General features: G+C 38.4%; 1 protein-coding gene across 2 annotated transcripts in view; it reads right to left on the reverse strand.

Moving 5' to 3' along the window:
- DOCK1 (dedicator of cytokinesis 1) overlaps positions 1-15785 on the reverse strand; it is a 321007-nt gene that overhangs the window by 11359 nt on the left and 293863 nt on the right. For both annotated transcript variants that reach the window (XM_068951448.1, XM_068951446.1), the window contains exons 48-50: positions 13636-13781; positions 9168-9366; positions 3334-3487 (exon numbers count right to left, since the gene is read on the reverse strand). In XM_068951448.1, the coding sequence (XP_068807549.1) occupies positions 3334-3487; positions 9168-9366; positions 13636-13781 (499 nt within the window). The remainder of the gene's footprint in view (positions 1-3333; positions 3488-9167; positions 9367-13635; positions 13782-15785) is intronic.

The raw sequence follows: 15785 nt of genomic DNA on the forward strand, positions 1-15785 counted from the left end.
TTCTACAGTAAACTAGCAGAAAGCTTTCTGTAAACAAAACACAAATGAAAACCTATAATAAACTACATTTCTCTCTCAAAAATTTTCAAACTCCAGATAACTATAATAAATGAGCAGTCATCGTCAGTTGTGTAGGTAAATAAAATCATGCAAGAGATGGTAGAAACATTTTTTATTACTATTGGCTGGGTAAAACGTTCCTTTCTTGTAGAAGATAAATCCTAACAGGTATGTGCTATGGAGGGGAATAGTCTGAGGGACAATAAAGCTCAACTTAGTAAAGCTTGAGCGATACATAGGGTTTTGTGTTGAAATCTAACCATGGTGCATTTCAGGGTAATTCAGTCATTCCAACACATGCAAAATCCACTATGAGCTCTACGAGATAAGAAACTTAATTTATTTTTGACAAATTAGGGCTACTGTTTCCATTCAGAGAATGAAAAAAATGTTATTTTTATTTTACCGGGGTGGTGATTTGTGAAACAAGTGGAGGACTTGTTTATGCAGATACTTTTATTGCAGGGATGCTATCGATATCTTACACAATGTGTCCTTTCATTGTTCTCTAAAAAGGGCTCTGACTAACACAATTTAACTGTAAGGCAGCTGTATTGATTTGTCACTGAAAACTGTAATTTCAACCTTATTCCTTTCACTCAAACTTTCCCCACATTGGGAACAATAATCTTTTCCATCCTGGGCTTTCAAACTTTCAGTGGCTTTTCCTGCATCAAGTTGAGAAGTGTCATTTGTCCTCCAGGACCTGAACGGTTTCATGGGCCCTTTCTTTGATACTTCCTATTTTTTCTAGCAATCCCTGAATCTCTCATCACCTCTTCCATCCCTTCTGCTTGTCATCCTTTCTTTTTTATACAGAGAGTTTCTCCGTTCCCCAAATGCTGCAGTATTCATAATATTTTCAAATGGATATCTCCATCAAACTCTACTTCTGCTAAGCCTAAATTATTAAAATATGTAATTTGAAAGCAATGCTACCCAGTTAGTACTAAGTATTAATGCTGCAAGTGAACTTCCTTGTTAATTTTGTAGGAATTTCCCAGGCATCCTGTATGTTTAAGTATTACAGGCATTTAAGAGCATAAACATCATGGAAAATGGGTCCTTGGCATAAATGCTGCATGCGTCAAGGTTCATCTAGGACCACATATGTTATATTTACTTATTTATTTATATGCAATTTAGGAGAACACTGGGAGATCTTTGGAAACAACCATCAGATTAACTTCATCTTCATTTTTGGTCAGAAAAAAGTGTGTAGGGATTTCTCATTAAAAAAAAGTTGTTATTTTTTGAGAACACAAACAGTTTGCTCTTTGTTTTCCTCTTCCTAATGCTGATCCTGCATATCTGAGGTTGACATTTGGAAGATCCATGAAAAGATATATGAGCAAGGTTTCCGTGCGAGTTAGAGAGGAAACAGCTTGTGGAGACAACTCCACTGTAATGTCTGCGACACCCTGGAGGGCCACCAGCTCTCCGCGCAAGAGCTGTCTCTGATCGGCTTCTCCTCCTCTTCCCTATGCTCCTCCGTTCTGGTCACAGCTCTCATTTTCTGCAGTTCCCAAGGCCCGAGCTGAGCCTGTAGACGGCATCTTCAGAACCTGACTCCTCTACAAGATAGCACTGAAACCCTGTAAATGTGCGCAGAATTTTTCCATCCACTCAATTTATACACTAACTAGATGACTTTTTTCATCTTAATCTAATGATCAAATTTTACACTCCATTCTCCTGCATTGCTAACAAGCAAGCAGCATTGCTCAGCAACCCACAACTGCGTGTCGCCTGCTTTTGCACTGCAGTAACCTTGGAATTCCTAGAAATTTTAGCGTTAGAATTCTTCAAACAATTACGGAAAAGTCCCATATTATTTTTCAACGAGCAAGTTTATATTACATAAAATCCATATGTTTTATGAGTTTTATGTAATACATGATAGTTTCAGATTTTTTTTTAACAAAGAGATCAAGTTGGTTTTAATAAATATAAGAAGAAATAATCTCATTTAGAGAATATTCTTTGCAGGAATACAAATAGTTCATTTTCTCTGTATTTTCAGTTTTTACTATGCTGGTAGTTTTTGGATATCAAAACTGGAAAGAAAGGAGAGAGTTCACACCTATCAAGATGATTGTTTAGGGTGTCTGACTATGCAAAGGAAATGCTGCATTGATTTGCACTTGGTTATCCTCTTCCCCATTAGCTTAGTAATCAACAATTTGAAGCAGTTACAACAAAGCCACATGCCTTTTAGAGGACAATTCTCTTGCTACAGATTTGTAGAACAAACCCATTGCAGCTCAGAGCACAAGTATTTGCTATTTGCTATGATGTGAACTTTCCAAAACACTGATTATTTACAGAAAAGGTTTAAATATCAAAAAAGCAAATTAAAAAAGGGAAATTGACTAATATTTTTTCTTAAAACTGACCATCTATACTCCTCTTTACTAACATGTAACTCTTGTCTGCTGTATGAGAAGTTGGGTACACATTCTGAAAATATCCCTTTTTTTTTTTTGTGCCAAGCGTCAACAACCGACAACACTGAAAGTTAGTTTTTGGAAAACAGCGCTGTAAAAGAAGTAAGTGTCGCATCACACTTAGTTCTGTGATAGGGTTTCCTAAAGACTGAAGCAAAGATACAGTATTTTCACAAAAAAACTGAGTGGCAGACATCAGAGTGTCAAACAAAAATAGTTCTAAAAGACTATTTTAGATTTTATTCTCTGCTTGCATTCACTACAGAGCAAACAAAAGTTCTTTTAAGATGTAATTACATTGGAAGTCTTTTTTAATCTTTATGATCCAAATGCCCTGTAGATCCAAGTATAACACTAATTTTTGACAGCTATTAAATACATAATTATTATTGATTATCTGAAAAGGAACTCTTTGTCAATGCAACAATTTTGCTTGCTTTTGTAACACGTTGACATATTTTTTGTTAGTTAACAAATGCAAGAAGTGTTAACACTGAGAGGTAAATTCTTGTGTCTGCAAGTCACATCACATGGTTGATGGCACACAGACTAAATGAAAGAGCTAAAAATCAAGACGGTGAGAATTTATGGGCAAAAATATTAATGAAAAATTTGATCTTTACACTAATTCATTGCCTAAAATAGTTATTCAGGTCATAAAGTTGTAACCTCTTTGCAGAAATATGGCTGCACGAGTGAGCACTATAAAAAGATTCATGTACGAGGGACTTGCAGAAAGATGAAGTTATCATTAATAGTAACATAATACTAAGGAACAATATCTTTCCACTGGAACTTAATTAAAGTAAAGGAAACAAAAACTTACTGGACTGTAAGCTGAAAGAAAGTTTTGTCCGCGGAGTTATTGGAGGTGGTGTAACTTGAGAGCTGGGCGGGGAAGGAGACACGGAAAAACGCCTTTCGCTTGAAATGACGTTTATGACTTGGCTCTTTGGTCTCTGTGGTCTCAGCGGGCTGATCTGTGTATGGAAAAAAGCAATGAAAATCATAATCGCCTCGCTACAGCACGGCACAGAGCATAAGCAGATACTGGCTGTATGATGACAGCTCGTCGAGGTTACGCAGCAAAGCGATACGTGTTACTACTGCACAGCCGAACTTGCAATTGCTGCACTTCCCACAACTTCCTAAACCGTAACAGGACAATGACAGCATACAATACTTTCCATTTAACATAGTGTCTCACAGCTCCAAATGGTTTTCCCTTCTTCTCAGGAATAATAATGAGACTTAATGCAGAGACCTTCCTTAAGCCTAGCATATTTTTCTGAAGCGACGAGCCAATTCCCAAAACATTTGCTTAAAGCCTATGAGAGCTAAGTAAGTCTATACCCTCACACAAGACTGCTCGGCATTCAAAAATCTCTCCTTTCTTCTCACAGGGCTCTACTCCCTGTTTAAAAATTCTCTCTCCAATTGTTTGCATGCTCCAAGTCTCTTCTGAGGAAGAAGTTATCCTTCCAAAAACACTTCCTCGATGCTGCATTTCTGCGCTTGTGCTTAATCCACTGAAATACGGCTATTGTCTTGCTCGGGCAGCTCCAAAATCCATTTTAATTTTCCATCAGAAAGTCTGAAATGCTACTTGTAATCTGATGGGCAACTAATACTTTTGTTAAGGTGACTGCTTTTATTGACTTTAATTCTGAGCTCTGCTGTTTCTTACCCATCCGCTGGTGCCTGTATTTCCAGTAATCACAAGGACAAAAGGAAACGTTCATTTTCAAGACATCAGAGAAAATGGAGCAGAAGCCTGAAGCTGAGATGGGCAGTAGAGCCAAGGTACCGTGGTAGGACAAAATGGAAACTGCCAGCAGCAATTCATGCTTTTTGAATAATTTTGTCTCTTCACAATATTTTTTGAAAAGTACTTTGAGAAGGAGAAATTCAGAATGAATGCTACCTCACATTTCCAGAAAAGAAACCCTAAAGGATGGGTTTGCTTTATGGGCTGTGTCTCTGAAACCTAACAGAAATGATCATTAAGTACGTAACATCTCATGAAAGAGAATAAAGACTTTGGGTAAACCTTTCAGAAGTTTGCTTAATACTAAAATTCAAGTCCCAGAGACCCCTTCTTCTTGCAAGGTCTTTTACAACAGATTTTTAGTGAAATGGGTAAGCGCTGTAATTGCTTTCTCAGAGGTATATAATTACAAAGAAGCAACAAAGAAGAATGCACTAACTGGCAGGGAAACCTGGAATTCCAGAATCAGGAGAAAAACCCACAACTAGAATCAAACATAAAAGCAAATTCACAAGTTAATCTGGTCTATGGCTGTTTATTTCAAATAAATTTTAATACTGATAAGGTTGGTCCCCTTCTAAAAAGTTCACATAAATTACAGTTTTGCTAGAGAGTATGAGCTCTAGTTACTCAGATCTTAGGAAACTGCTAATCCATAGCGAATGCACTGCTAATTTTTTTTTAGTCTAATGAAAGCAGGATCAATAGTGAGTGGTGTTAGATGTCATTAAATCAATAAAATATAGAGCCTATTATTCTGATTTCTAACATAAGCTTTTGAGTTGCCTGTTAACTACCTGGCCTCAGTATTAGGTTTGTTATCTGCTCACAGAGTGAAAGAATTAACTATGAGAATTTACATTAAAGAAGTTTATTAGATACTTAAAAGAAGAGGTATGTCTCTAGCAAACTACAGACACTACTGATGATCTTCACATACCAAAGTGTTTAATTCATCTTCTGATAAGACCAAAGCAGTACAAGATCTCTGTAATTTGGGTCTGGATTTGAACAGTTAAAAGATTCATATGAATATAGTGAAATTTGGGGGAAAAAAGTATTTAACCTACAAAACTACACAACACAGCCTCTGAATGCTAGATTTTTAAGAAAACAAAATCTCCGTGAAATAATTCTGCAGTTTTGTAATCTTCTCATGTTCTTCCATGAAGATTCATTGAATTGTAAGAAAAAGTTCCTACATGAGAAAATCTATCACAGTGGTGGAAATTCCCGTTTCATTAAACTGCATCATATCAGGATACAGTCACTATTTCTGCAGAGGTCGGGATAACTGCTGCCTAACATGCTTGCTGCACCTCTCACTTGATGTTGCCTGCAAATTCAGAGAGCGTGCTTTCAATTCCTTTGCACAAATCATTCAGTAGGGAGCAATGCAGGACTCAGAAGAGATTCACGGTTCATGCAGGTTATCGATGCATCCCTCCATTCTGAGAGCAAACCACAGACAGCTGCCTGCTTGTGGCAGGAGAAGAATAATTGAGATTGGGAATGCTGAGAGGCAACGGGTAATATGTGCGTGCGGGTGGGCTTTTGAACTCTCCAGCTCCTGCCTGCTACTTGCCAGCTACAACTGGTGTGGGCGGGTTGTAAATTGTGGTGATGCCCAGGTGAAACAGCAGTGACATGTGTCGAATCCTCCAACAGATAGGCATGAGACAGAGCCACCCATTAGAGGCTGGTCACGCTTTGTGCTTCCGCTCATAGACTATTTTAGATGGAGAAAATACTCTCTTGCCCATGACATACTGAGCGCAGTTTTTCCAGGCTGCTATGTATCCGTCAGCATCGCTTTAGGCTAGACTACATTGTCCAGTCTTGCCCATGACAGTGTCATGCGTGGCAACGCCAAAAGGCGCACTGAAGTGAGCAGACAGAGCGTCTCCTGCTCCATTCCTACCCGCAGAACTTGTTTCTCTGTCAGTAAGAAGCAGCAAGAGTGTGACACGAGTTTTTTGTTGACAAATTTGTTATTCTTTTACTCATTTTCTTGAAGGTGCTTATAAACTCTTTGTCTCAGTACTAAGGAAAAGCATTTCTGCAATAAAAACCCCAAACATATTAGAAGTCAGAGCTAAAGATCGGTTAGAAATTTCACAGATTAACTCAAATATTGTAATTGAATTGGTGATGCTACAATGAGTTTGAAACTTCTCAACAGAAAGAATCTAGTAACTAATAGCAGATTATTACTAACATCTCACTTTAAAAGCCCTTTATATGTTTATTTTAATCTTCATTTCTAGACAAATCTTGACTCCAACTTTTTTGGAAAAAATAAATCCTTACTATTTTTATTCCTTTTCATCATCATTGTCTTTTTTTCATGGCAAATTTTCTCCATTCAAGCTCAGAAGATGATAGGGACATACCACTCCGTAACACAACAATTTTAAGACAAGTCAAACTTTATCTTTAAACTACCCATCATTATAGTTCTAAATTTCCTGAAAACAATGAGATTTATATAATGACTCTCAAACTAATCCTTACTGAGCGTTTTTTTCCGTTTTACACATTACAGGAAATCAATCACATTAACATCACGCATTAAAAATTGACTTGTCATTTTGGCGCTCACCAAGTACTTTGCAATATTGAAAGGGGAGAGTTTTCTTTACCAGCAAAATCCTTTTCATACTAGTGCTCTGCAGATTTCAAGAAGCTCTCCCATCAGCTCAAAGTAACCGTGAGAAACAAAGTGTGTATTCTTGCATTTAATTTCTCCCTTCTCTATCTAACCAGGCCATACCAGTCATGCCCTGAAAGCTCTTGAGTGGGGAAAGAGAAGAAAATTCAAGCCAAAACATGTTGGAGCTTAGCCCGTTTCCGTTCCTCAAAATACAAACATGAACGCGTTTTGAAGGGAAGACAGCAGTCTCTGCCTTCTGTCATCCAGGAGGAGACACAACTGGAGTAACTGTAAGCAGGTGGGTATCATGTCCTCCTCCTCAGCTTGCAAGATCTCCGCTGCCTCCAGTGGTCACCGGTGCAGGAACTGCTGTACTGCTTTCCTTTCACGCTGCTGCAGTAAATGAGATGCATCTCCAGTATGTGGGCTTCTGGATTAAGACATTATGTTTCCAAAGCAGTCAAATGGGCATGAGTCAAAGCTGTAACTCCATGGGCTATATTGTGTGCAAGCTCACTTCTCTGATTACATTGTTTTTACCATCCTTGCTGCGTGGCCAAGGAAGAGTTAAAATTAATAAGAATAAATACAGGAATTCTACTCCTACGAGGTATCAGAGAGAAGTCTCATTAGCAGAAATTGGTAGTGAATGCTGCTACTTCAAAGATCTAAGAGGACAAGTGTTCAGAAGTAAATGAATCTGCCTTTGGTAAATTGATGCTGGCTGTTTCCAATCACCTTCTTGTCTTTCATGTGCTTAGAAACAGCTTCGAGGAGCATTTGCTCTATAATCATCCCAGGGAGTGAGGTGAGGCAGACTGGACTGCAGTTCCCCAGATTGTCCTTCTTGAATACGGGTGCAAGTAATGTTGGCATTTTCCCCAGCTGATAATCTTCTCTGATCTCCAAGACCTTTTGAAGACGATAGTGACCTTGCTATGACATCAGCCAGCTCCCCGAGCCTCTTTGGATGCATCCCATCTAGTCCCACGGACTCATGCATGTCCAACTGTCCTAGCTGCTCCAAAAATCAAATTTCTTCTGCTTCTCTCCTAGAGACTCTGCTAGTACGTTTGGGGATCTGGGAGGTGCAAGTGCAAACCTCAGCATTTTAATGTTTAGGTTCAGTCAAAATATGACTGCTGCAATTTGACTAATACCTCCAGAGCTGAACGCACTGTGCCAAAAGGAAGAGCCATACAGAAATGTATGCACAAAGTATTTTCTCTCTGAAAATCATCCCACAATGCTCATCTGCCTCGGTTTGGCAGGAGGAATCTCCATTTTAGCACACCAGGGCTGATTCCAAATTTACTGATGTCAATGGAAGAACTGTCACCAGCTTCAAAAGAGTTTTGGTGAATCTCGGAACACACAAAGAATTTTATACGAGTTTTTGCTAAGCTAAAACCAAGAACTGGGGCTCTCATCATGAGTGACTGGTCAGAGAGGCCGAGTTTCAAAAGTCCAATGTAAATGTTACAGCCACCAATGAAGGCCTCTGCTAAAAGTTCGCTACGTGAGTACACGTGCAAATCTTTAAGAGATCTTTACCTTTATTTCTTGAGGGTAAGTTTTAAACTATTGCCATCAAAACAGGAATCCAGTCAGGGGTTCCACAGTTACAATTAGAAGTTCATATACTTGCTGCTCCAGCTTAAAATGGACTTGCTTTCAATTTAAGAAATAAAACTTTTAAAGTTCTATAAGCCTTTAGGACAGTTTCAGAGAATTAGATATATGCCAGGAAGAGAGAGCTTAGAAGAGATATACTCTGTAGTTAATATCCTTATACACAGCCAGTAGTGGAACTGCTCACAATTTTCTGCTCAAAATAGCCTTTCAAGAACACATGATTTCCATGCATGAAATGACCTTATAACTTTTCCACCAAAAAGTGTCTTGCAGTAGTCGGCTGAAATATGAGAAAACCCATCACAATCTACTGGAAATCATAACTTCAAGACACTGCTAAAATGGCAGTGTTTACTTTATTTAAGATACGTCATTTGTTCCTTCTACTGAATAGGCATATATAGCTTTTGGTAGATTTTCATAAAATATACCTTATTTTTGTATATTGTTAACTACTGATTATCAAATATATTAACACCATAATGTATTCATGTGGAGTTATTTTTATTTTAAAAATAAACTTAACTGTAAAAACCAATATTTTATTTAAAAAGAATGCACATTACTCATAGTTAAATAAAGCATTACTGGCTATCAAAGTTACCGTTTCTGAAAGGATCACTGCTTCAGACTGCTGCAGAGAAATATCTGTAGATTTAAATTCTTTATCAAATATTTCTTGATGCTTGCTGTTCCTTTTCTCCTTCTTCTTTTCCTTCTTATCTTTATCTAGGTCATCCTTGTCCAATTTATCTTGAGACCTAGAATGCATCTTTTTTGGCAGGAGGGGCTCAAGCACAAACCTAAAAAAAAATAATTGTGGCTTAGATCAGTAAAATATTATTTTCAAAACACTTCATTTTCACACTCCTAATGCCTCCTTTTAGTTCAAAGATGCTTTGTTAATCTAGTAAAATTCATGAGAAAGCAAAGGGGGGCAGAAGTTCATAAAAACCGTAATTGTCAGAAAAAATTTACTGTAGAATTGCTAAAGGATCAGGACCACCTACTTCCCTGCCCTGTAGTAAACTGTCTTTTACATCACCATATGTGTTTATATAAAAATAAATGTATAATTCAGCGCTCCCACTATACATCCTGCGGCAGCCCGGCAGAAGCAGCTGGAAAGCAGCACTACACGCGGCAGGGCAGCTAACCGTGCAGGGCAAAGGCAGCATGCACAATGCCTCCAAGAAACATCACCCCCACCTGCCAGGCAGTCCATATGTCTAACAGCAGCTTTAAGTATTTCTTTCAAATGGCCTCAAATTCCTCCTGGATGGCTTTTTCTTTGGTGGAGAAAGAGGATGTATTTATTTCTCAGAGAAGGAAGAACAGCTGAGAAACTACACTGCAATGGGGCAGCAAGTTTCTATTGGACATGTGCAACACAAAAGGCTTTCTAACGCTTGTAACTCGGCCAATTACAGTACATTTCCATGGAAGAAACTCAAGAATGAAAAATCTGACAGATTTTCCATTTAAGTTTTTTATCGGCAATAACTAAGGGTTAACTTCTAAAGAGTGGATGAGTTTTCACATCTGGAACGCTCCTTACCTGAAGCAATTGCAAAACAGGCACGTGCTTCAAGTGTGTGAACATATGCAAGGCTGATCTAGCTCTACCATAACCTCCAACTGAAAGTTTTACACTGCATGACTGTTTTTTTTCTTGTGGCCATGAAGAAAAAAAGAGTCTTTAGGGGTGTAATGAATTTTTTTGTTTTAAGAGTTTTGATTTTATTTTTTAAGGGAAAGCACTATTTTAAATAACACTTGCACTTTTTTAGCTAAATTTTTAACTCCACAAGTTAAACAAACCTCTCTTCTGTCTCACCTTCTTAAATGACTAGCTTAAATAGAAGGTAAACAGACATTTTGCTTTTAACTAGCTAAAAATATTCTTAGCCAGGCCCAAAATATTTTAATACTCAACTTTGCATGATAAACTACTAAAAAACCTCCTAGCTAAAATTACACTAACAGGTTTTAAGAAGATGTCACAAATTATCACATTACAATCCAAACCAAACCAGCAAACCTCAAACAAAGGAAACTAGCTTATTTTATAACACTGGAAAAATTTAGTATGCCATGATGATGCATGCCTGCCTAGGCCACAATCTTGTACTCCAGTGTATTGGAGGGTTCGTTCTTCAGATAGTTTGCAATTAAGTTATCCTAATCACTGTCATTAGCATCAACATCCAGTGAAAAAATTCCTAATTTATGTTGTGTTACATCTGGACTTTTTTTTTTTTATATTTTAGTTTGAAACATTAAAAAACCTTTTAGTTCTCAGCATAAGTTAGCTCATTTGATGGACACCTATTCAAAAGAGTACCTGCAGCAACAGGTCCTGAGTCATTACCCTCACAAGCAAAAGCTAAAATCAGACAAGTTGGGAAATAAAATCTTAAAGCTGTGCCGTTATATGTATTTCTGGTCTCTCAGTATCAGAGTGCTCCACAAAATACCTCTCATCCCATTTTTGCAGGTGGAGGAAAGGGGGAGAAAGAAAGACTTTCCCACGGCCATAGCGGCAAAGGCTGCAACAAAAGGAGGGTCTCCTGACTTTGGGTATTTTAGCTGTCTGAAGGCTGCCTGGCTGCATGACGAAGTACAGGGATAGTCATCTGTATGTGCTACCGCCTTGCATCCACACTGCAAGAGGAATTGCCAGCTTTTAGGCAACGACTAATTGCTTCTCTTCTAGGCATTACTATTATTGGTATTATCAATTTTTTGTATGCAATATATGAGTGATAAAAATGGGCTAGCATATGTCAGCATGCCAGGCTTGTACTTTTTTTTTGTTGTTTTTTAAGGACTTTAGGACGTTAGGACTTTCAAGAGGTGGCAAATGGCATGGCACAGGGACGTACTGAGACTTCCCCTCTCCCAACTCGGACCGAAGTGTTCCCGTGGATACTTCTGCAGCCCCATTTTAAGCAGTGAATAAACCAAAGGTCCCTTTTTAAGGTTAGAGTTTTATTGATGAGTGGATAGCTGTAAAACGCACGCTGTGTCAGCTTTGAGATTTTACTGTTTAAAAGCTATAAAGCTGGGAGACAGCATAAAACATATGTAGGGTGATCTAGGCAAAATGTTCCATCAGATCTGTTTTTAATTGTTTTTCTTAGCTCCATCTCTAATCTCAGAAGTAACATAAGAAGAGCAGGGAACTGGAAGGAGGCAATGAACAACTGACCATAAAACCAATGAACTATGGGTATGTGGGTTAACTTCCTCCAAGTGAAAAGTTACAGACCACCCATAGAATTCTTACTGTCTTTGGCCAGCTTTTAGAGGTCCTCCACTAGGTTATTCAATGTGATGATTTTTCTCCTCCTGCTCTGCTGGCCATGCAAATGAGCATATTCTCAGGTTCTCTTGGTGATGAAATTCGTTCATTATGATGTCCTCATATTTATTACAACTATATTGCCCCAGGCTCTGAGCGGGAGCTGAGCTGCAAAGTGATCTTTGGGAGTATCATTTATTTTCATATTCATATTGAGTTGACTCATGAGAGCCTCCTAAACTGCTAAGTGACACAGGTTACAAAACAGCTGGAATGGAGATGCAAAAATTAACAGAACAACATTCAGTGAAGAAAGAACACATACAATGATTATGAAGGGAAAAGAGAAAGAGAGAAGCAGCAAGAGAAAGAATAAAAGATGAGACACGCCAGAGGAACACAAATATTTTTCTTCTGAGACACAATAAAGTTGCCCACTGACCTAGGATGGTAGATATCCCCAAGTTCCAGCAAGACAATGAGTTAGTCAAAACACATTAGCATCCCTCCTACAATTGTTGCTGCCCTGTGTTTTGACAAAGATGATTTACTGTGTATATGCTGTAGAGGGTAACGTAATGAGATCTGAATAGCTCTCTGTTTGCACTTCATTCCCAATGGGTACATAGGTTGTTTGTAATCAAGGTAAGTATCATGTTGGTCCTTAGGTGCTGTACTTAATTTTACTCAATGCTTTTGCTCTCTAGTCAGGTAGTAACTCCCTCTGAAGGTGCACAACGGACATAAACGTTTCTAGTATATCTCTGTAAGTTAGCAGTCCTTCAGGAGACTTTTAAAAAAACTGCCACCTTGGTTAAATATTGAGTTTTTGGATTACAGGAATGCTGGGGTTGGGAGGAGAGAGAGAAGGAAGTTCCGAGGCTGAACGGACACCCCAGACCGAAAACAGCTTCTATCTGTCTTTTGAGGGCTGCGACTGTGAGCAGGGCTTAGCAACAGTATTCCCAGGTCTCGTGTGAAATATCTGGGTAAGTCTTGAAGTACAATCTTATCATAAGCAGCTTTTCTTCTGGCACCAAAAGTGAGAAGAAATGACTGAACAGTTAGCTAATCTCTTCCTTCTGCAAGCTACACCTGTTTACCCCTACAAGACCGGCTGAACACACGTTTCATCAAACACTTAGTGAAAGATCAGTTCTGAACCATACCGTTTGCAATACTTTAAAAGACAGTAATTTATTTTTGTTCGAATGCTTGGAGGTTTGGGTTTTTTTTTTAAATAGGACCAAGAACGACATTATGTTAATCTCAGTAAAAAAATATATACACATATATATATATGTGTGTGTGTGTGTGTATATATGTATATATTTACACACACACATATAATATATATGCACACACATATATATGCACGCACACACACGCATATGTATAAAATCTAGCAGTATATCCTGAGATAAAAGTTTATATGAGAAACAAATATTTTCTTTTTAAGTAGTCGAAATCAGGCTGTCATTTAACAATGGCATCCCCACTCCACATCAGTTAGTCACACTGCTGTGCCACATAAATGTTGGTGGAGTTGTGCATCTGGGATAAAACACATTGGAAAATGACTCAACCAAAAAAACCTCATGGTTCCTTATGAGACAAAGCAAACACTTATGCTGCCACAAAAGGAGTAGTAAAGGCTGGAACGATTAATACTGTGATGGCATTGAGATCCTGAACAGCCTGGTCGCGACCCGAAAAAGCTAGAGCATGTTTTGCAAAGATAAGGCCTAAATGATTATTTCTCACTTACCCGTCTGAGCCAGGTCTAGAAGGCGTGCTATCCGATGAGATGGAAGACACTGATGCAACAGAGAGGGGTCGGGAAGACGAGGGCATCGTGAACGACCGGACCATCGACCGAGGCCGACTGCCTCGTCTGTCATCCAGGCTTGAGGGCTGCAGCAAAGAAATACAGGACTTACTCCTTCCAGAACGCAACATAGCTGACATCTGTCTACCAAAAGTAATGCTGTGAGTGTGAATGCCTTTTTTTTTTTTAAATATAATTAAACTATAAAACACATGTAATGACAGCAATACCAACTCTAACGAAGATTTAAAGAACAAAAACGATCTATTTAGGACTTGATTTATAAGTATGCGCATAATTTTAAACATTTTCTCATCCTTCATTTGCTTCAATGGAATTTACATGCTTTTTTACATCTGGCCTTTAAAAAGTAACTATTTGCAAATAACTTTTTACCCATCTCTGCAACAGAAATGACATTTGGTACATTTAAAATAAGCCATTTTAAATGATTTTTTTAAAAGAAAATGCACTAACAGGACCTTTCTGTCAAGAAAGCCAATTTACAGAGTAACATCTTGGTTAAGAAGAATATATATGAAAGAGTCTTTTTTTAAGTGCAGACAATTTTAGAGTTCTGAATATTTATATAAGCTTTGTTAGTCATTAATAACTGATATATGCATAAAATAATTGAGCTCCTTCAGACAACAAATAAGAACCTCATGCAGCTTAATTACAGGTAGATTTTCCACCCTGTCAACTACCGGCAAATTGGCACCGTACAAGGAAGACAGAAGCGATAAAACTCCATCAATCCTGACAACTCTTAGTAGCAGATAGAGTGAAACCAGAGAGATAACAGCACCTGCGCCTGGCTTTCCAGTCATCCACCTTATGGTGCCAACGTATATTATTGAAGTAAGTGACATGCAAGTACTGTTAATGTCAATATCCCTCTTCTCCTTGGGAATAAATTACTATTTGTTATACTGTCTTTCTAAAGACGCTGGTGAGATGGCTTGTAAAGGACTAAAAACTGAACGACGCTTGGAAGGACGCTATAAAGATTGGCAAGTCCCACCTAAGATGTTGGTGTTGCCAGTGAAAAATACGCCATCGCTACAGAAAAACCTGAAAACAAATCTCTGATGAGATTCTGCCTGCCATAAAATTCAACAGAATGCTTCGTCGGCCCGTTCTATTCCACCTGGGTTTTAGGGGACTTGGAGAACACCACCATGTTTTTGCCAACCCCACCATCTGCATACGTAGTCCAAACGTTCTGCATCTCACCGATGCTGGGCGCAAAGTTGGAAGTTCGCTCTCTCCCTATTTATCCATATGAAAAATGGATAAATGAAATATCTGTGGGATTTTCCAGGGAGAACTTCAGAATCAAATTCAGACCCCCTTTATATGCCTCTGGCATAGCATCCATATGCTTGTGATCATGCACCGACAGAAATAATAAGCTGTAATCAGAACTGGATGAAGATAGTCTTAGTTTAAGGCTGTGCTTAGGCTGCCTATCTTAGGTGTTTCATTCTTTCATGAAAGTGATTGTTATTTTAGTGATTGCTGCTCATTTAGGAACAGAAATAAAATTGCAGAACTTGAAATTGTTTTCAATTTTTTTCCAATTTTGTTCATTTTCTCACTCTTACTTCTTAATTTATTAAGGACTAGATTGCAGAATAAGGAGTAGACTGCTGGAGGAGGGGAAGCAATAGTGTGGGGAGTAAGGAATATGTCATATTACTTCAGTTTTCTGCTATCTTGAGAACAGTCACTTGAATTCTTAGCCCAGCTGGGAGCTGCCATCTGATCATCTTGCCTTTGAAACATTCAAGGATGGGAAAGCAGGAAAGGCATGAAGATGGCCCACTTTTTTCTGTGATTCCCTCTCTATGGAATTGCACTCCCGATGCTGAGTTTTCAGGTACAAGAGAAAAACACAACTTCAAATGTTTTTAGGCTCACAGATGCAGTGATAACCTTCAAAATCTGAGCCACATGTAAACCAGTGAAGTAACACCTGCCTAAATACATACCTGAATGGATAGAGCACCTCCAAAAGCCATGACCCAACCCCAATTTACCAGCCATGAAATTTGGCGTTTTCCTACGGCACTACAGAATTCAACCTT

The sequence above is a fragment of the Struthio camelus genome, chromosome 7 (assembly GCF_040807025.1).
Source record: "Struthio camelus isolate bStrCam1 chromosome 7, bStrCam1.hap1, whole genome shotgun sequence".
NCBI lineage: Eukaryota > Metazoa > Chordata > Aves > Struthioniformes > Struthionidae > Struthio > Struthio camelus.